At 36.5% G+C, this 25,271-nt stretch overlaps 1 protein-coding gene across 30 annotated transcripts in view; it reads left to right on the top strand.

Moving 5' to 3' along the window:
• Positions 1-25,271, top strand: part of Kmt2c (lysine methyltransferase 2C) — a 268,017-nt gene that overhangs the window by 64,549 nt on the left and 178,197 nt on the right. For 26 of the 30 annotated variants that reach the window (XM_087207697.1, XM_087207695.1, XM_087207696.1 and 23 more), the window contains one exon: positions 11,857-11,945. In XM_087207697.1, the coding sequence (XP_087063823.1) occupies positions 11,857-11,945 (89 nt within the window). Of the gene's footprint in view, positions 1-7,373; positions 7,489-10,902; positions 11,494-11,856; positions 11,946-25,271 lie in introns of those variants that run through there. The other 4 variants (XM_087207703.1, XM_087207700.1, XM_087207701.1 and 1 more) reach the window with 3 other exon arrangements.

Below are 25,271 nucleotides of genomic sequence, written 5' to 3'. Positions count from 1 at the left end.
TTTTTTAAAATCTCCTTTTCATTTATTTATTTACTTTATTTTTTTTTTGCGGTCCCAGGGATTTAACTTGGGACCTTGTGCTTGCCAGGCAGGTGAACCACCACTGAGCTAAATCCCTGGCCAAAATTTCTTTTTTCTTCCTTCCTATTCCCCTATCTGCTCCATTGTTTCCCTTCCCATTTGAACATGTTTTTCCTACTTCCTAATATCCTGTCTTCCATTTTGCTCCTTGTTTACCCTTAGAGTTACAGCCTCATGCATCCATTTACCTACAAATGACCCATGTTTATCCTTCTTTATGGCAGAGTAAGTACTCTATTGTATATAGTACCACCTTTTCTTTACAACTTTCTGCTCTAGCAGAAACACACATCACATTGGACATGTTTTTCTTTTTTTTTTTTTTCCTTAAATCCTTTTATTGGTACATTTTAAATATACAGTACATTTACATTTATCATTGGGTACTTGAATCTGTACATGATGTATCTTGGTTCTTATTTTTTCCCCATTCCCTGTGCTCCCTTCACCCCCCACCCCAACCTTCGCTATTTACAAAGACTTTGTTTCCATTTCTTCCTTTTCTTATACTTTTTCCTTTCCCCTTCCCCTCCCACTTCTATCCCTCTGGACCTTTCCTTCCTATTTCAAATTATCAAGTATTCATTTTAATCCTTATTTACACTTTCAGTTTCTCACACCAGAGAAACTGTTCAGTATTTACACGTGTGTCCTATTTATTTCACTTAAGAGTATGGCCTCAGTATGCATCCACTTAGCTATAAGTGTCTCTAGTTTGTCATTTTTTATGGCTGAGTAATACTCCATTTTATAAAAAAACCACATCTTCTTTATCCAGTTTCCAGTTAATGGGCACTTGGGCTGTTTCCAAACTTTCACTATTATGAACTGTACCGCTGTAAACATGGGTGCACATACATCGCTGTGGCATGATTCTTTTAATTCTTTTTAAATTATTTTGGGAAGATACCCAGCAGGGGAATAGCTGGGTTGAATGGGACCTCTAGTCCTAGTTCTTTGAGGTATCTCCATACTGATTTCCACAGTGGTTGCACCAGTCTGCACTCCCACCAACAATGGAGAAGGGTTCCTTTCCCTCCACACTCCCACCAGCATTTGTTATTGGTTGATTTCTTAATAGCAGCCATTCTTAGATGCCTATTTTTGGATTGTGTCTTTCAATAGGGGGGTCTGATTTTTTTTTCTGAGTTCATTTTATATTCTAAATAGTAGTCCTTTGCAGAGTAGCTGGCAAAATTTTTTTTCTCATTCTTTGGGTTATCTGTTAGCTTTACTCTGTTTTCTCTTCTCTTTTCTTTCCTTGTATTTTTTTTTTTTTTTGAGATAAGATCTCCGTATTCAGTGTAGGCGGGCCTTGAATTCACTGTGCATTGGGCTGGCCTTTGAGCTCAAAAAAAAAACCTCTTATCTGAGGTTCCAGAGTGCTGGGATTATAGGAGTGGGCTATCATGCCTGGCAGCTGGTGGTTTCTTTTGCTGTGCAAAAGCTTTTTAACTTGATGTGATCCCTCAGTTGTTATTTGTAATATTTCCTGTGTGATTGGGGTCTTAGGACACCAGATCTTATTTCTTCAGTAACTTAGTGCTCATTAAACAATACTTCTGGGTTTTAAAGTTGCTTTTTGTTAGGAGATTGAGTTGGCATATGTTCCTCCATCTTATCTAGAACTGGAACACCTTAATAATTTTTTGTTTGGTGTTTTATATGTATTTTTTTTTTTTTGTACTGGGGATCGAACTTGGGTCCTTGTGCTTGCAAGGCAAGCGGTGGAACCACTGAGCTAAATCCCCGGCCCTTATTGTATGTATTTTAAAAGTGAAAAAGAATGTCTTTTCAGTTTTTCATTATCTTTGTTTTGTTTTAAGAATTATATCTGCAAAACATAGGTGCTTGAATGTTCTTTCTTTTTCAGTTATTTGAAATTGGTATATCTAGATTTGTGATGGATGTTATGTGTTATTTTGTTTTTGCTTTATTGTGCTGTCAGTATAATGTTAACCTTATAGAATAGTTTGGGAAGGCTTCCTTTCTTTTTTATTTCCTAAAAGGTCATATATGTTTGCTTAGTATTTTTTTAAAAGTTTGATAGAATTCACCAATAAAGCCATCTAGGTTTAGTATTTTCTCTTTGTTAAGTCTTGTAACTACAGATTCATTTTTTCTGATAGACATTTGGTTATTCACTTTTTTTTTTTTTTTTTTTTTTTGGTACCAGGGATCCAACTCAGGTCCTTGCACTTGCAAGGCAGGTGGCGGAACCACTGAGCTAAATCCCTGGCCCAATTATTCACATTTTCTATTTCTCATTTTGTTGGTTTTGGTAATTTATGCCTTCTAAGGAATTTTGCCATTTCATTTAAGTTACTGATTTATTGGCATAATATAGAATTTCCTCAAACTCTTTGGCACCTGTGTTACATTGCAAAATGAATCTCAGAGCCTTTGTACTGAGCTACATCTCCAGAATTTTATTTTTAACTTTGAGACAGGGACTTTCTGAGTTGCCAGACTGGGTTTGAATTTATAATCCTCTTGCCTCAGCTTCCCAAAGTGCTGGGATTACAGATGTTTGCAGTCCACCAGACTTCTTTCACTTTTTACATTGGTAATTTGTACTTATCTTGATCATTTCAGCCACAGACTCATTAATTTTATTATTTCAAAGAACCATCTTTTCGTTTAATTGAATTATAAAAATTGCCTACTAGTATTGTATTTTTATATTACTGCTTTCTTCCTTCATCTATTTCTTCTATTTGGATTTTATTTTGCATTGTTGGGGTTTGAACTCAGGGCCTCATATCAGCCTACAACCTTGACCCTTTTTAAAATTTTATTTTGAAGCTGGCCTTGATTTTGTGACTCTCTTGCCTCAGCCTCTCAATTACCTGGGATTATAGGTAAGTGTTACCACACCAGGCTGGCTTAACCCATTTTCTAATTTAAGTGGAGGTTTACATTTCTGAGTTGAGATCTTTCTTGTTTTTTTATGTAACTATATAAACTAAATTTCCCCCTATTCATTATTTAAATTTTACAAGTTGTGAAACACTGTGTTTTCACTGACATCAGTTCAAGTGATTTTTCTAGTTTATTTGTGATTTCTTTTTCTTTTCTTTTTTTTCCTACCAGGGATCAAACTCAGGACCTTGCTCTTGCAAGGCAGGCGCGGTGCCACTGAGGTAAATCCCTGGCCCTATTTGTGATTTCTTTTTTTTTTTTTTTTTTTGTATTAAATTCTTTTATTGGTTCATTGTAGGTATACAACACAATTACATTTCTCATTGGGAATTGTACCTCTATATAATGCATCTTGTTTCTTATTTTATCCCCATTCCTAGCCCTCCCTTCACCCCCTCCACCCTTCCCTATTTACAAAGACTTTATTTCCATTTTTTCCATTTCTCAGCATTTTTTCCTTTCCCTTCTTTTCTTTCCCCTGCCCCTCCCACTACCCCTACCCCTTTCGACCTTTTCTTCCTATTTTACATTATCGATTATTCATTCTAATCATTGGAACATTTTAGGTATACAATATAATGACATTCATCATTGGAAATTTGCACCTTTACGTAATCTCTCTTGGTTCTTATTTTTCGCCCTTGCCCAGCCCTCCCTTCAACCCCTCCAGTCCTCCCTATTTACATATATTTTGTTCCTATTTTTCCATTTTCTCATATTAATCCCATTCCCTTCTATCCTTTCCCCTAGCCCTCCCACTTCCTTCCCCTTTGCCCCTTTTCTTCCTATTTCACATTACCTATTATACATTTAGTCCTTATTTACACTTTCAGTTTCTCACACCAGAGAAACTATTCGGTATTTACACGTGTGTCCTGTTTATTTCATTTAAGAGTATCGCCTCAATGTGCATCCACTTAGCTATAAATGGCTCTAATTTCTCATTTTTTATGGCTGAGTAGTACTTCATTTTATAAAAAAACCACATTTTCTTTATCCAGTCTCCAGTTGATGGGCATTTGAGCTGTTTCCGAGTTTTAGCTATTACACATTGTGGTGCTATGAACATGTGTGCCCATATATCACTGTGGTATGATGCTTTAAATTATTTGGGGAAGATACCCAGCAGGGGAATGGCGGGGTCAAATGGGACTTCCAGTCCTAGTTCTCTGAGGTATCTCGATACTGATTTCCACAGTGGTTGCACCAGTCTACACTCGCACCAGCAGTGGAGCAGGGTTCCTCTTTCCCCACAGCCCTGCCAGCATTGGTTATTGGTTGATTTCAGGATAGCAGCCATTCTTTCTGGAGTGAAGTGGAATCTCAGCGTTGTTTTCATTTGCATCTCTTGAATGACCAGTGATGTTGAACATTTTTTCATGTATTTATTTGCTATTTCTACTTCTTTGTCTGAGAAATGTCTGTTCATTTCAGATGCCCATTTTTGGATTAGGTCTTTAAATTTGGGAGGTCTGATCTTTTTAAGTTCTTTATAGATTCAAGATAGTAGACTTTGTCTAAGGAATAGCAGGTGAAGATTTTTTCTCACATTGTGGGTTGTCTCTTCACGCTGCTGGTGGTTTCTCTTGCTGTGCAGAAGCTTTTTAATAAGAGATCCCATTTGTTGATTGTTTGTGCTAGTTCACGGACAACTGAGGTTTTGTTCATAAAATCTTTTCCTACACTGATGTCTTCAAGGGTTCTACCTAACCTCTGTTCCAATTGGTTCAGAGTTTCTATTTTAATATTTAGATCTTTAATCCATTTTGATTTTACTTTAGTGCATGGTGACAGATATAGGTCTAGTTTTAGAAAATGGACAGACATCCCCTGCTTCTGGGTAGGAATGATTAATATAGTGAGAATGGCCATACTTCCAAAACTGCTATATAGATTTAATGCAATTCCAATTGAGAGCCCACCAGCATACTTCATAGACCTCGAGAAAACAATCCAAAAATTCATTTGGAGCAAGAAGAGACCTAGAATGGCAAAAGCAATTCTAGGTAACAGAGACATGGCAGGGGGTATCACAATCCCCAACCTGCAACTATACTACATAGCTACTGTGATAAAAACAGCATGGTACTGGCAAAGAAACAGACTTGAGGACCAGTGGAACAGATTAGAAGATGCAGAAACAATGCCAGACACACTCAGCCATCTCATCTTCGACAAAGGAGCCAAACACCCTCACTGGAGGAAAGATAGCCTCTTTAATAAATGGTGCTGGAAAAACTGTGATTTCTTGATTAGTGGGTTATTAAGAATTACATTTAGCAACCAGATATTATAATAGGTTGCACATATCTTTTTCTTTGACAATTTAATTCCACTAGGGCCAGAACATACTGTATATGATTTTCAAGCATAGTTTACGGATTCCATGCTTGAGAAGAGTGAATATTATATTGTCATTGGATGGAGTCTAAAAGTCAGGACCCATTGGCTGACTGTAATGGTGCTATATCTTTTGTGTTTTATTTATTGAGCAGAGTTTTGCAGTCTTTGTATGACTTTTAAGTTTCTCCTTTTAGTTTTCTTGTATTTTATTTTATTTTTTTGTACCGGGGATTGAACTCGGGTCCTTGCCCATGTGCAGCAGGCAGTGAAACCACTGAGCTAAATCCCCAGCCCGTTTTCATATATTTTAAAGACTTGCTATTAGGCCCATATATATATTTAGGATGATTATCTACTAGATTTGTTCTTTTTTTTTTGATACCCGGGATCAAACTCGAGACCTTGCCCTTGTGAGGCAGGCAGTGGCAACCACAGAGCTAAATCCCTGGCCCATCTACTAGATAAATTGACACTTTTGTCATGAAATTTCTATCTTTATCATTGTAACATTCCTTGTGCTGGAGGCTACTCTGCCTAGCAATGTGGTTTGCTTGCCTCTCCCTCCCTGCCCCTGCTTCCTTCCTGTCTTTTTTTGTTGTTTGTTTGATTTTTCTTTTGAGACAGTACCTCACTATGTAGCTCAGGTTGGCCCCACCAATGCACAGTGAATCTGTCTTCCTGCCTTAACTGGGAGAGTTCCTCTTTTCCTGTTTTGTTTTGTTGAGATGTGGTGTCACAGTGTGGTCCAAGCTAGCCTCAAACTCATGATCATCCTGCTTTAGGGATGCTGGAATTATAGCTCCATGCCTAGCTTTCTTTTGCTCAGTGTTGTCATGATATGTCTTTGTCTTTTTTCGTGTGTGTGCTGATACCTACCTGTGTTGTGTCTTTGTATATCTAAAACGTGTATGTTAAAGACTGCATGTAGATGGGTCTTGCTTTTTAAAATTTAATCTGATACTCTTTATTAATGGTTGTGCTTAGGTTGCGAGTGTGCGTGGGCGCACAAATCTGCTTTCCAGTTCTTAATTTTCTCAAATTTGTCTTACTTTCTTCCTTTTTCTGCTTTCTTTTGGATTGTTTCTTCAGATTCTCTTATGTGTCCATTTGGCCAAAAAACTGTATGTATTTTTTTTTTTTTTTTTTTTGCCTGTTTTAAAATTAAGTAGTTACATGATTACATTGTGCATGTTAAATCCTTAGAGTTCAGTTTCAAGAAACATTTTTTCATTTGAAATGTAACGTATCAGTACACTTTGGCTTTTTCTGGCCTATGCTTTGAACAATTGTTGTTGTACGTGCTAATTTTATGTATTTCTTAGCACTTGCTACAATGATTGTCTTTGCTTTAAATAGGCAAGAAATTTAGAAGTGAGAAAAAAATCTTTAAATTTACATCCATATTTCTATTCTGTACATCTAAGATTTTATTGGGTACTCCTTTCCTTTTGTCTGAGGAATTTCCCTAACTGATCTTGTAATAAGATAAGGCTTTGTTGATGAAACAGTGGTTCAGTGTTGTTTTTAAGAATACCTATTTGCTGGGTTTTTGTTTAGTGTCTACAGGGGTTTTTTTTTGTAATTTTCCCTCAAGTACTTTAAATGTTTTTTACTTGTCTTCTGACTCACATAGTTTCAGATGAGACTTGCAGTGAGTGCATATTTGTTACTCTGTACAGAGTATGTCTTTTTGTGAATTTAAAACATTTTCTGTTTATTATTCTTTTTCAGCAGTTTGAATATACAGTTTGCAAAATGTACAGCTGTTATTTCACTAGATAGTTTTCTTCTCCCCTCTCCCTCTAACTCCAGCCTCACACTTGTTAGGTTTCTGTTGTCCTAAGGGCACCGTGGCTCTATGATTGTCATTTTTCAGTTTGTCTTTTATTTTGAATAATTAAAAAATGACTTTAAGGTCAGTGAGATTTTCTTTTGTTGTCTCTATTTAGATGTTATCTTTGTTATCTCAGTGAGCTCTTTTTATTTTTAATACTTTCCATTTCTCTCATTCATGTTTCCTTTTAGGTCCACCTGGCCTTCATAGCAAGTTTGAGTCCAGCTTCAAACATACGCAGTGAGACCTTGCCTCAAAAAACTAAAATGAAAGGGCTGAAATAGGAAAAATAGGAAAGAAACTCAAAGGTCTAAAAGAAATAAACTTTATGTTGTCATATATAATTAGACTTCAAACTTATGTTAAAGACTATAATTTGGAAATACCTGAGTCAATATCGAAATATAAGAAATATATGCAACTTGGCAACTGATGTGGGTTTGAGAAGTATGACCATTATCTTATGCATTGAGAAATTAGTGTGTGATTAGCCAGAAGTCACATATCAGAAGCCAGTCAGCAGCAGTTATAAAGAGATGAATGAAATACGAGAAATTTGAAAAGGATATTATGTTTGATAAGGTGGTCCATTAGCCAGAAGGAAAAGAATTTTGATGGGTTGATGAATATAAGAAACATGTCTTACTGATCTCTAAGCCAAGAAGAGGACAAATGAAAGGAGGAAAAAACAGTGCAAAAATTAAAGTAAAAATTCTTGTTGAGGAGTAAAATATCTTGTTGAGGGGTAAAGTAACAGTGCAAAACCAATATTTTGATAGAGATTACAAGCTAGATGAAACAAGTCTGAAATAAAGCTAATTGTGTCAAAAAGCAGTGTAGACAGGGCTGGGGATTTAGTTCAGTGGTGCCACCACCTGTCTCTCAATCACAAGGTCCTGAGTTGATCCCCGGTGCCAAAAAAAACCAAAAAGTAGACTGTGATCAGATATCAGAGAGAAATTTAGAGTAGACCAGGACATTGATCCAGAAGATTAAGTGAGAAAGCAATAGCTAAGCTATATATTTGTCAGTTTCTTTAAAAATTGATATTAATTATTATGAAGAATTGTAAAAGAAATACTAAAAGTAAAAATTGCTCCTATAATATCTCCTTAATTTCCTGTTTCACTCCCTATTGTAGCAGCCATGTTGTGGCTATTAAGAATATCACCTCTCTGTCCTTAGTGCTTATATTGGTCCCAGGTTTCTAAACCAAGGGATCCTTGAAATATTTATTTCCTTGTTTGAATAGAATCAGATACAGGGAGGACTGGTAGGGTGACCTATGAATTTGTGATAAACAAGTTATCCAGATACTTGTTTAAAGTGCTTTTAACCATGCTATTTTGTCTATCAGTTTCTGAGAGTGGCATGTTTAATTTCGCATAATGATCAGTCATCAGTGTCTTTGCTGTTATGTAAATGTTTGTTTTGTATAATGTAAATTTCTCTTACGTTCTCTAGAGATGACTTCAGCCTTTTATCATTTTTTTGGTGAAAATTTATATTTGTATTTTTATCTTTTCATGTTATTTCTGTTAACTGCATTTTCTCTCTTTTTGCTCGCTGTAGAAATTGATTTAACCAGTATGTAGTGACCTTCTTTGTCTCTTTTAATCAGTTTTGGCCTTAAGTTTACTATATCTGAGATTAAAATTGCTACCCCTACTTTGTTTTTGGGGTCTTGGTGCATAAAATATTGTTTTCCATCCTTTTGATTTTTAGTCTATGAATATCTTTTTGGATTAGATGAATTTCTTGTGCATGTGTGTGTGTTTGTATGTGTTTTGAGGCAGGGTCTCACTATATAGTCCATGGTGACCCTGAACTCACTATGTAGCCCAGCTTGGCCTTGAACTTGAGGAGATATTCCTGCCTCAGCCTACCAAATGCTGGCATTAACAGGCATGCACCACCATGCCCGGCTGTCTGATTGCTTTTAGAATTCTGTTTTGGTTGGGTATCTGGCAATTTAATAAGGATATATCTTGGTGAGCTTCATTTTTCATCATAGTTGTTTGGTGTTCTGGTAGCTTCACTTGTTTTTGTTGTTGTTGTTATTTTTGTTTTGTTTTTGATACTGAGGATCAAACTTGGGACCTTGCGCTTGTGAGGCAGGCAGTGAGTGGCACCACTGAGCTAAATCCCCGGCCTGGTAGCCTCACTTGTACATTGAACTTTTCTCATATTTTGGAAATTTTCTGGTATGATTTCTGTACACATATTAATAATCCCATCTGTGTTATCTTTTAGCTTTTCTCTAACTCCAATCAGCCTAGGTTTGTTTGTTTGTTTATTTATTTATGTATGGGGGATTGAATTTGGGACGGAACCACTTAGCCAGATCCCTGGCCCAGGTTGGTCTTTTTAGTGTCATCTAGTAGCTGATTATTTATTTTGGCTGCTCTCAGCACTTCTTTATAATTTACCATTTTTTCTCAATTTCAGACTAGAATGCATAATGTTGAGTGGAATAAGTCAAGCACACAAGCTTAAATACTATACAGAATCTCTCATTTGAAAAAGCCAATATAGAAAGAGCACAATAAAGGATGGATAGGATACAAGGAGATGGAGCTCTCTTTTTTTTTTTTTTAAAGAGATGGATCTCTTGCAAATGGGAAGGGATACAAGTAAATGTGGGTGAGAGGAGAGGGGAAGAGGAAGGGGAAACAAGTAGAATGAGGATGTACCACGTACAGGAACCTAATAATCTCAATGAATGTACAAAATATATGTCATAAATGGGAGATCAGGTTAATAATGAAAATGGGGAAAGGGGATTAAGAGAAGGAGGGAGATGGAAGAGAAGGAGAGTTAAAAAAAAAACCCAAACTGTATTATGTACATATACTCACTCCCCAAGATGATTGTAAACTGCATGTACTGCAAACATATTAATTTTTAAAAAGTAGTTGCAAAAAAGAAATTAATGAAATACTTCTTTCTCCTTTCCTGTTTTCAAGTTTTTGTTGTTCAGACTTAAAAACATAACTAAATAAAGTTTTTTTCACTGTACCTCACTTATCTTTAGTCAGATCTAAAGATTATTATTTCCCTTATTTCTGTGAACAATAAAATCAATCTTAGAATGCTTTTTCCCTGACCACCATTTTTCCATTTTCCAAGTTTTGTAGTCTCTGAATTTGGTTCTGCCTCCCCATGAGGTTTGGAAGGTTACTGTTTTAGCTGTTTGACTTTTAGGGTATAGTAACAAACTTCTAATGTTAAATCACCTTTGTATTCTGATCATATCAACTTAATTTTTTTAAAAATCCATAGTTTTTGGCCGGGGATTTAGCTCAGTGCTTTCGCCGCCTGCTGCACAAGCACAAGGACCCGAGTTTGATCCCTGGTACCAAAAAAAAAAAAAAAAATACATAGTTTTTACAATTTTTTGGAGATGACTTTTTTTTTGGTACCGGGAATCGAACTTGGGTCCTTGCACTTGCAAGGCAGGTGGCGGAACCACTGAGCTAAATCCCTGGCTCTGGAGATGACTTTTTGGTAGCTTGCAGTAATTCACTTATAAAACTACTTGGACTTTGATCACTTTAACTTTTAATATATTGTTATATTTCCTTATGGCTTATATTGGTTAACTCTTTTCAAAACAAGGTTTAAAAAGTAACTGTTTTTAATATTGTTAATCTTTTATTTGAATTTTATAAATAAAATTCTGAGTTCGTTTGTATTTTTCGTTTTAAATAGAACAACAATTTCTTTTTCTTTTTTGTGTGTGTTTAGTTAATGGACAGTAATCGTCTCAGAAATCTTTCTCTTCATCAGATGTTTGATCCCCTTGCGAAGTTTTTTTGGTCTTCAACATTGAGTGTGGACCTTTGCTCCATCAATTTTTGATTTTCCTGTTGCATTGCATTCTGAAGCTCTTCTTCTGAAGAAAACTGAATCCAACCCATACTTCTGTGAAAGCCAGCCTCTACCAAAAGGAACAGCATACTTTTGTATATGGCCAAACTGAGCAAAGTGTTCTCTGAGCTCATTTGATGCTGCAGTCCAGGGAATTTTCCTGAAAAAAGCAGTTGGCTGATTAACACTTGCATGCAGTGCCATAGCATCCCTTGCTACAGAGCCTGCCATTTTAAAAATAGTGTAATAATTTACGTTTTTGCCTTTTTAAAAAAAAATTTTGGTACCGGGGATCAAACTCAGGACCTTGCGCTTGCAAGGCAGGCGATGGGCACCGCTGACCTAAATCTTTGGCCCACTTTTTTGCTTTTTTGAGCAGAGCCTTGCTATATAATTCAGGCTGGCTTTCAACTCATGTAGCCCAGGCTGGCCTCAAACTCAAGGTAATTCTCCCACCTCAGCCTCCCGAGTGCTAGGATTACAGGTGTGTGCCACCAAACCTGGCTGAAAAGTACAATAATTTAAAGCTCTGAAATTATCTGAATATTTCTTTGACCAGAATGAGGAGTGCTTCAAGGAGAGAGTTATGATGACACAAATACATTAACTGGGGCCTGTCCTCACATCTGAGTTTAAGGGAAAAAATGACTATGAAGGCTCTTATTTACTGTTTAATATTGTTAAATGCTTGAGAATGCCTAAATTATTCAATTTGTAAACTTTCAAATTGTGCTCTATGTGGAGTGTAAATACTACATAAGGCTTAACACTCAGCATTTAAATATATGCATTTCTCTTCTTTATAGGCCTCGAAGCAGAGGAAAAACTACAGTGGAAGATGAGGATAGCATGGATGGGTTGGAGACAACAGAAACAGAAAATATTGTGGAAACAGGTATCCTCACTTCCTAAGATTTAAAAGCAATGTACATAGTAACTTGGCCTTATGTAAACTGTGCATTTAGCATTTATATAGCAATGTTTTGAATTGGCATTTATCTATATACCGAATTCTAAAACTCTCATCTGCCTGAATAGTTTGATAGCAAGCTACAAAGTGAAAAACAGTTGCTGTAACTTTTCCCTGATTTAGTAGGAATTAATATTTATGTATATGTGTTTTTATCACAGCAGAATTAAAACTTGAAGAAACAATAATTCTAGACTGTTAATGCAATGACTCAGTTCTGCACCTCAAGTATTTAAAGCATTTTTTGTTGATACATATGTAGAGGAAAAAAGGTTTCATTACCAAATGAAATACTAAGTTAAACAAATAGTTTCTGGTCTGTTAGACTTTGAGGTGCCTTCAAGTAAGCTTATGTGTATTGTGCATCTGCAGAAGGTAGGAAGTGTAGATTGTTCAAAATTTACAGAAGGTTAATGATGTAATTGTCAAAGGGACTGAGTTGTACGCTGTATTTAGAGACAGTCTCTGGTGATATTTGAAACAGTTGTTGGATAGGACTTGGACATAGTGTTAGGCTTTCTTTCTGAAGTTGAAGATCATATTGATGGTTGTAGAATGTCATACAATTTTTAGAGAAAAGTTAAAAATTGCTTTATCTTTTAAAATACATTTTTCCAGAAAAATGCTTTATGGTTGTCACGTATGTTATAGCTATAATTATAGCTGTAATTCTGGAAAATCTTTAAATAGCCTGCAATTCTTGTGCTTTTTTCTGATAGTCTAGTTAGAGCAAGAAAGTGAAGCTTGGAAGTTCAGAACTCTTTAAATTCATTGTTTTATTATCACATTACTATAAACTTGAATTTATATAAACTTTATTAGTCCTTTTTGGCAGGATTTTTTTGTACTGTACATAGTAATTTATTAGTGAAGTCTATTTCAAACTTTAAACTACAGTTTCAACATGATGATTACTTATAAACTACTTTAAAACAATGGTATCAGACCAGATTCTCTTCAAGAGTTAGCATCTGCCTCCTCTGAGACTCCCTCACCCTCCCTTCCTTTCCCCTCCTCCTCACCCTCCCTCCAGGTCGATTGATCCCAGGGCCTTCCACTAAACTACCTCCTTAGCCCTTTTGTGTTTTTTTTATTTTTATTTTGAGACAGTCTGTTTGGGTAACTTAAGTTGCTCAGGCCGGGTTTGAATTTACAGACCTCAGCCTCAGACCCCAGAGTGCCAGAATTACAGGTGCATGTGCCTATGCCCACCCAGCACCTGCCTATTTTATTCTCCTATGCTTCTCCTATTATCCTTGTGATAATCTCTTCAACATTCTGACCTCTTTGCTTCCTGATTTTCTCAAAAATTCTTCTCCATTTCTCCCCATTCACTCATTTCTATGGTCATTACTTTACCTTTTGTCATTGTACCAGTCACTAGGACAATTGCTGTTTATGTCCAAGAATCTCAATTTAACCATCCTACCTCTTCCTTTTCAAGCTTACTTTCTCCTAATATCCACAAACAGTAATTCTTTAGCCATATGGAAACCTCTAGTTTGGTGATCTTGTCAGTGGGGGTTCATTACTCCTTTTCTAGCTCAGGTCTTCTGACTGATCATGGTAGTCATTCTTTTAGACACCTTCATTTCTTCCAGCAGCCCAGGTTTTACATTCTAGCAGCTAAACACAGCTGTAAAAAAAATGTATACTCTTACTGGGTGATTTCATTTTAAGTCTGTGACCTCAAATCTCGAGTGGGTCATTATTGCTGCTTTCCATTCATTCTGCCTTTACTTAGAAAATTCTTCTTCCAATATTGAAGACAACTAATTTTACTTTCTTATTGCCCTTCAAACCTCAAATACCTCCTCCCATTTTTTATTCTTCAGCTGATGATCTTGCTTGTTTCAGTGGAAAAAGAAATTCCACATTCACTCACCTTCAAATCTACTGTTTTTTTCCTTACATCTCTGCCTGAATACTCTACCTTTCCTCTTGGTAAAATGGGGTTAAGAATCTCGGCAGCCGTCTGAGACCAACTCCTCTGTGTGTATACTGGTTTCTACTTTTTCTCTTCACCTGTTGTGGACTTAAAAGTCTGCTTTATTTTTTTTTTTTAATTTTTCTTTACCAGGAATTTTCCCATCTCAACAAATCCCTCTGTTAGTGTATAAATGTGTTCTTTAACACAGATAATCTTTCTTCTTCAGACATTCCCTCTTGGCTACTGTACAGTGTCTTTGTTCATCTTTTTTTTTTTTTTGAATAAATTCCTTTATTGGTACATTTTAGGTATACAGTACTTTTACATTTATCATTGAGTACTTGTACATGATGTATCTTGGTTCTTATTTTTTCCCCATTCCCCTGTGCTCCCTTTATCCCCCCCTTCCCTATTTACAAAGACTTTGTTTCCATTTCTTTCTTTTCTTATAATTTTTCCTTTCCCTCCTTTCCCTTCCCCTTCTGCTCCCACTTCTTCTATTCCTCTGGACCTTTTCTTCTATTTCAAATTATCAAGTATTCATTTTAATCCTTATTTACACTTTCAGTTACCCACACCAGGGAAACTGTTTGGTATTTACACATGTGTGTCCTATTTATTTCACTTAAGAGTATGGCGTCAGTATGCATCCACTTAGCTATGTCTCTGTTTGTCATTCTTTATGGCTAAGTAGTACTCCATTTTATAAAAAAAACCACATCTTCTTTATCCAGTTTCCAGTTAATGGGCACTTGGGCTGTTTCCAAACTTTCGCTATTACAAACTGTGCCGCTATAAACATGGGTGCACATACATCGCTGTGGCATGATTCTTTTAATTCTTTTTTAATTATTTTGGGAAGATACCCAGCAGGGGAATAGCTGGGTTGAATGGGACCTCTAGTCCTAGTTCTTTGAGGTATCTCCATACTGATTTCCACAGTGGTTGCACCAGTCTGCACTCCCACCAACAATGGAGAAGGGTTCCTTTCTCTCCACACTCCCACCAGCATTTGTTATTGGTTGATTCCTTGATAGCAGCCACTCTTTCTGGGGTGAGGTGGAATCTCAGTGTTGTTTTCGTCTGCATCTCTCAAATGACCAGTGATGTTGAACATTTTTTCATGTGTTTATTTGCCACTTTTACTTCTTTGTCTGAGAAATGTCTGTTCATTTCAGATGCCCATTTTTGAATTGGGTCTTTAAATTTGGGGAGAGGGTCTGATTTTTTTTCAGTTCTTTATATATTCTAGATAGTAGTCCTTTGTCTGAGGTACAGCTGCTAAAATTTTTTTCCCACATTGTAGGTTGTCTCTTAGCTCTGTTGGTGGTTTCTCTTGCAGTGCAGAAGCTTTTTAGTAAGATGAGGTCCCAGTTGTTGATGCTTTGTGCTAGTTCCCGTGCTACTGAGGTTTTGTTCATACAGTGTTTTCCTATGCCAATGTCTTCAAGAGTTCTACCTAACTTATCTTACAGCAAGTTTAGTGTTTCTGTCTTAATATTTAGATCTTTAATCCACTTCGATCTAAGTTTAGTGCATGGTGATAGGTATGGGTTTAGTTTTAATCTTTGGCAGGTTGAAATCCAGTTTTTCCAGCACCATTTATTAAAGAGGCTATCTTTCCTCCAATGAGGGTGGCTGGCTCCTTTGTCAAAGATGAGGTGTCTGAGTATGTCTGGAGTTGTTTCTGTGTCTTCTAATCTATTCCACTGATCCTCAGGTCTGTTTCTTTGCCAGTACCACGCTGTTTTTATCATGGTAGCTTTGTAGTATAGTTTCAGGTTGGGGATTGTGATATCCCTGCTGTGTCTCTGTTGCCTAGAATTGCTTTTGCTATTCTAGGTCTCTTCTGCTTCCAAATGAATTTTTGGATTGCCTTCTGTAGTTCTGTGAAATATATTGCTGGAATTTCAATCAGCAGTGCATTAAATCTATATAGTAGTTTTGGACCTATGGCCATTTTTACTAAATTGATTCTTCCTATGCAGGAACAAGTGATGTCTTTCCATTTTCTTATATCCTCCTCGATCTCCTTTTTCAGAGTGCTGTAGTTTTCAGGGTAGAGATCTTTTGTTTCCTTTATTAGACTGATTCCTAGATATTTCATTTTTTTGGATGCGATTGTAAAAGTAATTGTTTCCCTAATTTCTCTCAGTGAGTCTATTATTTATATATAAAAAGGCTGTTGTTTTTTGAGTGTTGACTTTGTATCCAGCTACTCTCCCGAACCTGTCAATTAAGTCTAGAAGTCTTTTAGCAAAGTATTTTGGGTCTTCTATGTAAAGTATCATATGGTCAGCAAATAATGACAGTTTAACTTCTTCCTTTCCTATCTTTATTCCTTTTATTTCTTTCTCTTTTCTAATTGCTGTGGCTAATGTTTCCAGAACAATATTGAACAGGAGTGGTAATAGTGGACATCTTTGTCTTGTTCCTGATTTTAGCATGAAAGTTTTCAGGTTTTGACCATTTAGTATGATGTTGGGTGTTGGTTTTTTATAGCCTTAATCAGGTTGAGATAAAGACCTTCTATTCCAATTTTCTGTAGAGTTTTTATCATGAATGAGTGTTGGATTTTGTCGAATGCCTTTTCTGCATCTATTGAGATGATCATATGGTTTTTGTCCTTGACTCTGTTGATAATAGTGTATTGCATTTATTAATTTACAAATGTTGAACCATCCTTCCATCCCTGGGATAAATCCGACTTGGTCAGGGTGTATGATCTTCTTGATGACCCTCTGTATTCTGTTTGCCAGTATCTTGTTGACGTCTTTTTAAAAAATTATTTATTTATTTATTTATTTATTTGGTACCAGGGATCGAACTCGGGACCTTGCGCTTTCTAGGCAGGCAGCGGCACCACTGAGCTAAATCCCTGGCCCCTAGTTGAGGATTTTTGCATCTGTGTTCATTAGGGAGTTTGGCCTGTAGTTCTCTTTTTGGGATGTGTCTTTCCCTAGTTTTGGAATCAAAGTAACACTTGCTTCCAGGAATGAATTTGGAAGCCTTGCTTCCCTTTCAATTTCCTTGATGAGTTTAAAGAGTAATGGTGATAGTTCTTCTTTCAGTGTCTTGTAGAATTCAGCAGTGAAGCCATCTGTACCTGAGCTTTTCTTTGTTGGTAAATTTTTTATTACATTTTCAATTTCACTCATTGTAATTGGGGTGTTTAGAATTTCTATATCTTCATTTAATTTTGGCAATTTGTATGTATCTAGAAATCTGTCCATTTCTTCTGTGTTGTCCATTTTGTTAGAGTACAGGTTCTCGAAATGTAGGTATTGATGATCCTCTGGGTTTTTGCTGCGTCTGTTGTGACTTCACCTTTTTCATTCTTTTTTTTTTTTTGGTACCAGGGATCGAACTCCGGTCCTTGCACTTGTGCAGCAGGTGGTGAAACCACTGAGCCAAATCCCTGGCCCACCTTTTTCATTCTTAATTGCATGGGTTTGAGCCTTTTCTTTCCTTTTTTTGATAAGGTTGGCTAAGGGTTTATCAATTTTATTTAATCTTTTGAAAAACCAACTCTTTGATTCATTGATTTTGTTGTGTCGTTTTCTTAGTCTCCATTGAATTGATTTCTGCTCTGATCTTTATAATTTTCTCTCTTGTACGAGCTTTGGGTTTGTTATGCTCTTCTTTTTCTAGAAGCTTGAGCTTCTCCATTAGGTTATTTATTTGAGTTCTCTCTGTTTTCCTAATATGGGCATTTACTGCTATGAATTTCCCCCATAGAACTGCTTTCATTGTGTCCTATAGGTTCCTGTATGTTGTACTGACATTATCATTCAATTGTAGAAACTGTCTAATTTCTTCTTTAATTTCCTCTGTGACCCATTGGTTGTTCAGGAGGGTGTTATTCAATTTCCATGTGTTTGTGAGTGTTTTGTGGTTTCTTATGCTATTGATCTCCAATTTTATTGCATTATGGTCTGATAATCTACAGGGGGTAATTTCAGTTCTTTTACATTTACTTATACATGTCCTATGAGCTAGATTGTGGTCTGTCTTGGATAATGACCTGTGTGCAGCCGAAAAGAAGGTATATTCTGATTTTGTGGGGTGGAACACTGTATAAACATCTATTAAGTCCATTTCTTCAGTAGCTTGGTTCAGTTCTAGAATTTCGTTGTTGATTTTTTTGTCTAGATGATCTGTCTATTTGTGACAGTGGGGTATTGAGGTCCCCCACCACAGTTGTATTAGTGCTTATTTGGTTTTTCATGTCCATTAATACTTGCTTTATATAGATGTGGATATTTGTATTTGGTGCATATACATTTATGATTGTCATCTCTTCCTCTTGGATTGTTCCCTTCACAAGGATGTAGTGACTATCTTTGTCTCTCTTAATTAGTTTTGGTTTGAAATCTACTTTGCCTGCAAATAAGATAGCTACCCCTGCTTTTTTCCAGGTTCCTGCTGCATGGAGAACTGTTTTCCATCCTTTTTATTTTCAGTCTATGAATTTCTTTTTGAGTTAGGTGTGTTTCTTGTATACAGCATATTGTTCGGTTTTGCTTCTTAATCCATTCTGTCAGTCTGTTTCTTTTGATTGGTGAATTGAGGCCATTAACATTGATTATTATAATTGATAGATATTGACTCATCCTTGTCATGTTGTTGGCTTTTTTATTTTTCTATTTTTCCCCCTTTCCCTTTAGTTTCTTGCCTTGCCTGGTGTGTTCACTGTGTTGGGCCTCATTGGAGTTGTAACCTTCATTGTCTTTTTCTAGGATATTGTTTAGAAGTGTTTGGAGTGCTGGTTTGGTTGTCATGAAATCTCAGGTGTTCTTTGTTGTGGAAGTATCTATAATTTCCCTATTGATTGTGAAAGGTAATTTTGCAGAATACAACCATCTAGGTTGGAAGTTATTTTCTTTTTGGGCTTGAAATATTTCACTTCAGGTTCTCCTTGACTTGAGGGTTTGTGTTGAGAAGTCTGCCGTGATTCTGATGGGCTTTCCTTTGTAGGTGATTTGTTTCTTTTCTCTAACTGCTTGTTGGATTTTGTTCTTCTGTTGGGTTTCTGCGATCTTGACTATTATATATATATATAGGTGCAGATTTTTTTTGAACATGGCTAGTTTGCTACTATTACTTCTGTGAACAATTTTTTTATGTCAATTGTATTTTCTCCTGCTTTTTCGTGGACTCCCATCAGTCTTATGTTATTCTTCTTTGCACTATCTAGCAGCTGCTGAATTGATTTCTCATGGTCCCTTACTATTTTTAAGGAAAATCTGTTTTCACGGTCATTAACCATAATCCTGTCTTCTATATCTGATATTCTATCTTCACATTCCCTTAATCTGCTGTGAATACTTTCAATGGTGTTTTTAATCTCCTGGATGTCTGTTTGAACCTATTTCATGGATTCCATTTCTTTCTTATGTTGGGCGATCAAGGTTTCCATTTCTTTCTTATGCTGGGCATTCATGGCTTCCAGTATGGTTCTGAGCTCATCTATTTTTTTCATCTGTTTTTGTTCTAGAGCCTCTAATCATGTCTTTCACTCTGCTCACCATCTCTGTAGTTATCTGGGAAATTATTTCTGTTTTTAGTTTTTCTAGAGCCTCTTTCATCTCTTTTTTTTAACTTCCTGTGCTATCAGTTCATGGTGTCCAGGTGATTGATTTTCAGACTTTTCTACCTGGTTTCCCCCAGAATTTGCCTTGGTGGGGTGGAAGTGTGAGTTTATGCTTTGCTTAAATGTCTTCTCATTTTAGTTTTTGGTACTGTCCTTGGTTTAGTTCCTGAGTTGATATTTTGAAGTTGCTTATTGTAAGCATCTTTGTTGCTTGTAGTTAGAACCCTTATGGAATGATTGCTTCTCAGAGGTGTCTTCCAGATATAGCAGGTCTTTAGGTTTTATGTCTCTAATGGCTCTGAGGCTATCTCATTTTCATTATACCAGGAAGGACAACTGATTAGATCAATCACAACAGCTTAGCCCAAGTGATACAGTCAGCAACACCATAGCATCAAGCACAGCTTAGAAAATGACATTTTGTGGTAGTTATTAATCTATCACATTTAACTGTGTGAATTAAATAAAAATCGAGGGCCAACCCAACATATGTTTATAGTGAATAAACTGTTCAATATAGCAACTTTACCCTTCGGAATGGGGAGTTAGAAGGCTTTGGAGAGGGAGGGATAGATAGGTTGAAGGATAAGGGAAGGTTAGCAGTGATGCCAGAGGACACAGGAAGATCATGCAAACTCTAAAAACCTGTTGAAGACAAGGGGAAAAGACAGAATGAAAGAACAAAGATGAGAACAGAACAACCTAACAGCAACTGGGAGGCTAGAAACTGTATTTACTTTCCTTTAAAACTAATGACAATCGAGAGAAGGAAAAAGAGAAAAGAAAAACAAAGAAGAAATCCGAATTAGGGCCAGAACAGGAACAAAAAGCGAGATGAAGAACAATGGGGCGGGGCGGGGGGAGAGGGAGGAAAAAAAAAGAACAATAAAATTAAAAATAAGAGGCAACATAGGCAGATATAAGTAAATGAGTCTCAGCAAGCCAGCAGTAGATGCGTGAGATTCAGGCAGATTTCTGGCTCCAAGGCCGAAGTTGAGCTCCCTGTCCTCCTGTAGGGTTGAACTCTGCAAGGTTCTACTGCAGGTTTCTGCTGCCCTTCCTCTTAAGATAGTCCAGGTTCCGATGGGAGGTGATGATCCCTCCAACTTACCAAGTACAGTGGTCTGGTGTGCCTTTATTGCAGGGATTCTCTTCATTTTTCCAGTGGGCTTCAGTTTTCATCAGTGAGCCTGAGAGGGGCCCTGTTTCTGTTGTTCACTTCTGCTCTTATCTTCTGGAGCTCAGGACAATGACCTGTATTACCCCCGTGGCTCTGTATTGTGGAACTAGGTAGCGGCACAGCCAGGAGGCCAGAGGAGGGTGGGGGGATGGTGGCGGGCGAGGATGGGATGGAGCAGGGCTCCTCAGCACCAAGGTCCTCTCCGCCTGCCTGGATAAGCTGCCTTTGTTCATCTTTATGGCAGTCTTTCAGAGTTGTTTGTATGACGTCTTTGAGAGTTTACTTATGGTTCCTGCTTATTTGTAACAATTTTGTCGTGAATATGAAGAAACTCGTTTCTTCCTGTCATTCAAATCAAATCATTCTTGTCAATGTCAATAGTAATTTCATATTGCCCAAACCAGCTTTGGTTTTCATATTTCTTGACCATCCATTATTTTTTCAGCCAGCTGACCATTCTGAGGAGTAAAACTTAATTTTGTCTTCACTTTTGGAATACCACAATCTCTTGGTTATTCTTCCTTCTCACCAGTATCTTCTCATTCTTTTTTTCTCATCTTCTTGTGCATCACGTCTTACTCAGTTTAGTGGCTATATATATATATATTTAGTTATTTTATTTAGCTATTTATTTTTATACCAGGGATTGAACTCAGGTCCTTGCGCTTGCACAGCAGGCGGCAAAACCACTGAGCTAAATTTCCTGCCCATATATATTTTAATATTATTTTATTGGTACATTTTAGGTGTACAATATAATGACATTCATCATTGGAAATTTGCACCTTTACATCATCTCTCTTGTTTCTTATTTTTCACCCTTCCCTTCCCCTCCCTTCAACCCCTCCATCCCCCCTTATTTACAAAGACTTTGTTTCCATTTTTTCATTTTCTCATATTAATTCCATTCCCTTCTTTCCTTTCCCCTACCCCCCTCACTTCCCCTTCTTCCCCTTTGGCCCTTTTCGTCTTATTTCGCATTATCTATTATACCTTTTAGTCCTTATTTACACTTTCAGTTTCTCACACTAGAGAAACTATTCAGTATTTTCACATGTGTGTCCTATTTATTTCACTTAAGAGTATTGCCTCAACGTGCATCCATTTAGCTATAAATGTCTCTAATATCTCATTTTTTATGGCTGAGTAGTACTCCATTTTATAAATCATTATTACTCCATTTTCTTTATCCAGTCTCCAGTTGATGGGCAATTGGGCTGTTTCCAAGTTTTAGCTATTACAGATTATGCTGCTGTGAACATGGGTGCACATATATCACTGTGGTATGATGCTTTAAATTATTTGAGGAAGATACCCAGCAGGGGAATAGCAGGGTCAAATGGGACTTCCAGTCCTAGTTCTTTGAGGTATCTCATTCTGATTTCCACAGTGGTTGCACCAGTCTGTACTCCCAGCAGCAATGAAGCACATCCTCTTTCCCCACAGCCCCACCAGCATTTGTTATTGGTTGATTTCATGATAGCAGCCATTCTTTCTGAAGTGAGGTGGAATGTCAGCGTTGTTTTCATTTGCATCTCACGAATGACCAGTATTGTTGAACATTACTACTATTTTGTCTGAGAAATGTCTGTTCATTTCAGATGCCCATATTTGTATTGGATCTTTAAATTTGGGGGGGTCTGATTTTTTTAAAGTTCTTTATAGATTCGAGATAGTAGGCTTTTGTCTAAGGAACAGCACGTGAAGATTTTTTCCCACATTGTGGGTTGTCACTTCACACTGCTGGTGGTTTCTCTTGCTGTGCAGAAGCTTTTTAATAAGAAGAGATCCCACTTGTTGATTGTTTGTGCTGGTTCACAGGAAACTGAGGTTTTGTGCATAAAATCTTTTCCTATACCAATATCTTCAAGAGTTCTACCTAACCTCTCTTCCAGCCGATTCACCGTTTCTATTTCAATATTTAGATCTTTAATCCATTTCGATTTTTGTTTAGTACATGGCGAGAGATATAGGTCTAGTTTTTATTTTATTTTATTTATTTTTTTTCCCATTAACTTTATTGGTACATTTTAGGTATAAAATACAGTTACATTCATCATTGGGACCTTGTACCATTACATGAGTCTCTTGGTTCTTATTTTTATTTCCCCTTCCCTTGCCCTCCCTTCACCCCCTGTTCCCTTCCCTATTTGCAGAGACCTTGTTTCCATTTTTTTTCCTCTTCTCATATTTTTTCCTTTCCCTTTTTTCCCTTCCCCTACCCCTCACAATTACCCTGCTCTTTTAGACCCTTTCTTCCTGTTACACAATATCAGTTATACATTTTTTAAATTACAATATTAAGATCTAGGAGACATTACCACAGATTTTACAGAATTTAAAAGGATACAGAAAGCATATTACAAAAATCTTTTTTGAAATAAATTTGACAACTGCTAAGAAGTACCTTGGAAGACAAATTAATGAAATTAACTCTGGAGGAAATACAAAATTTGAATAGCACCTATTAAAGAAAGTATATTCCTAGCTTGAAAACCTACCTATATGACAACAGCAGGCTCATAAACATTTTAACTGATAAATTATATCAAACATTTAAAGCAGAAAAGAGAAGGAACACTTCTCCCCTCATTTTAGGAACTCAACATTGTGCTAATCCTAAAACTGGATAAAGATAATAGAAGAAAAAAGTATGGACATAGATAGAAATTTGTTTAACAAAACAAACTGTTAGAAGTCAGATCTGGCAGTATGTAGAAAGTGGTTTTATTATAGGGATGGCAGTGTTGGTTCAGCATTGGAAGATCCACTCCCAAAAGTAATCATTTTAACAGAGGAAAGGCAAAAGCCATATGATCCTGTCACTAGTTGGAGAAAGAGTATTGGACTAAATTCCACAGCTGTTCATGGTAAAAGCTATCAGGAGACTAGAAGTAGAACAGAACCTTCTCAACAGATCAAAGACATGTACTCCAAACTTCCAACAAAAACTCCTATGAATGGAGACGACACAATGCTTTCTCCCTAAAGTAGGGAAGAAGGGCATATATGCCTACTCTTAATCTGTCCATTAAACTTTGAAACATAGGTTTAAACCAAAATAGTCTGGCAATAAAATGACACAACTAGGATAGGATTGGCCTGGCAGAAGCAAAATCTTTATATGTAGATGAAATGATCATCTACAGAGAAAATACTAAGAAATCTCTAGGATCCCCTAGAACTTGTACTTGAATTTAGCAGGATTAGAAAACACAAGGTATATATAAAAATTCAGGTCTGTGTATACTTGCTATAAATGAAGAACTGGATATTGAAATTTAAAAGTTATGTAGGAGTACAAAGGACCCAGAAGAGCCAAAAACAAAAACAAAAACAGTGTTGGAAGAAGTTTAGCACCCAATTTTAAGACTACTTCTAAAGCTACAGTAATCAAGGTAATGTTAGTGTAAGGAAGGACATATAGATCATTTGAACAAACCAGAGAATCTAGAAATAGAACCACACATATATGGTCTACTGAGTTTTGAAAGATTATTTAACATTAGCATTTTATAGAGTATAAACTCGATTCAAGAGCCGAGGAAGAGATAGTGTCTTCAGCAAATGGCACTAGAACACCTGGTATCCGTATATAAAAAATTAACCTCAACCCTTTTTTTCCGTACATGAAAATAACTTGAAGGGATCTATGAACCTAAATAAGAAAGCCTAAAAGTATAAAACTTCAAGAAGAAATTATAAGGGAAAATATTTATGAATTCAGGGTAGGCAAGAACTACCTAGGATACAAAAAACATGATGTATAGAAGAAAAAAATTGGTAAATGAGATTCCATCAAAATTTAGAACTTTAAATGACATCATGAAAATGAAAAGTAGTCCTTAAACCATATTTACAATGCATATAACCTATGAGCAGAATATATAAAGAATTCTTAGAGCTCATTAATAGACAACCCAATTAAAAAGTAGACACAAGAAGATGATAAATAGCCAGTACAGCACGAGGAATGGTGTGCAATTCTAGAATCAGAAAAATATTAATCAGTACAATAATAAGATTGAAGTATACACTCATTAAGGAGATGAAGTCAAAAGTTTTAAAAGCCTTGTCATGACTTTTTCTTTTGTTGGATTCTCCCCCTTTGCGTTTAATTTGTCATGCCCAACGGATTCATTCTGCTGGGCTTCCTGGGGTTGTGATCCTCATTGTCTTTTCCTAGGATATTATCTAAAATTTTTTGGAGTGCTGATTTGGTATTCATGAAGTTCCTAAGGTACTCTTTGTCAAGAAAGTATCTTATTTCTCCATCAATTTTGAAAGATAGTTTTGCAGGGTACATCAATCTGGGTTGGAGGCTGTTTTCCTTTAGGGCTTGAAATACATCACTCCAAGCTCTTCTTGCCTTAAGGGTTTGCATTGAGAAGTCTGCTGTGATTTTGATGGGCTTTCCTTTGTATGTGATTTGTTTCTTTTCTCTCACTGCTTGTAGAATTTTTTGTTCTATTGGGTTTCTGGAATCCTAACTATTATATGCCTATGTGTAGATTTTTTTTTTGATCATGGCTGCTTGGAGTCCTATAT

This window comes from Heterocephalus glaber, unplaced genomic scaffold (genome assembly GCF_053883595.1).
Source record: "Heterocephalus glaber isolate CG9 unplaced genomic scaffold, H.glaber_assembly_v1.0 deba00000818, whole genome shotgun sequence".
Classification (NCBI taxonomy): Eukaryota; Metazoa; Chordata; class Mammalia; order Rodentia; family Bathyergidae; genus Heterocephalus; species Heterocephalus glaber.
Note: the sequence above shows the minus strand (reverse complement) of the source record. Positions and strands in the feature narration are given on the sequence as shown.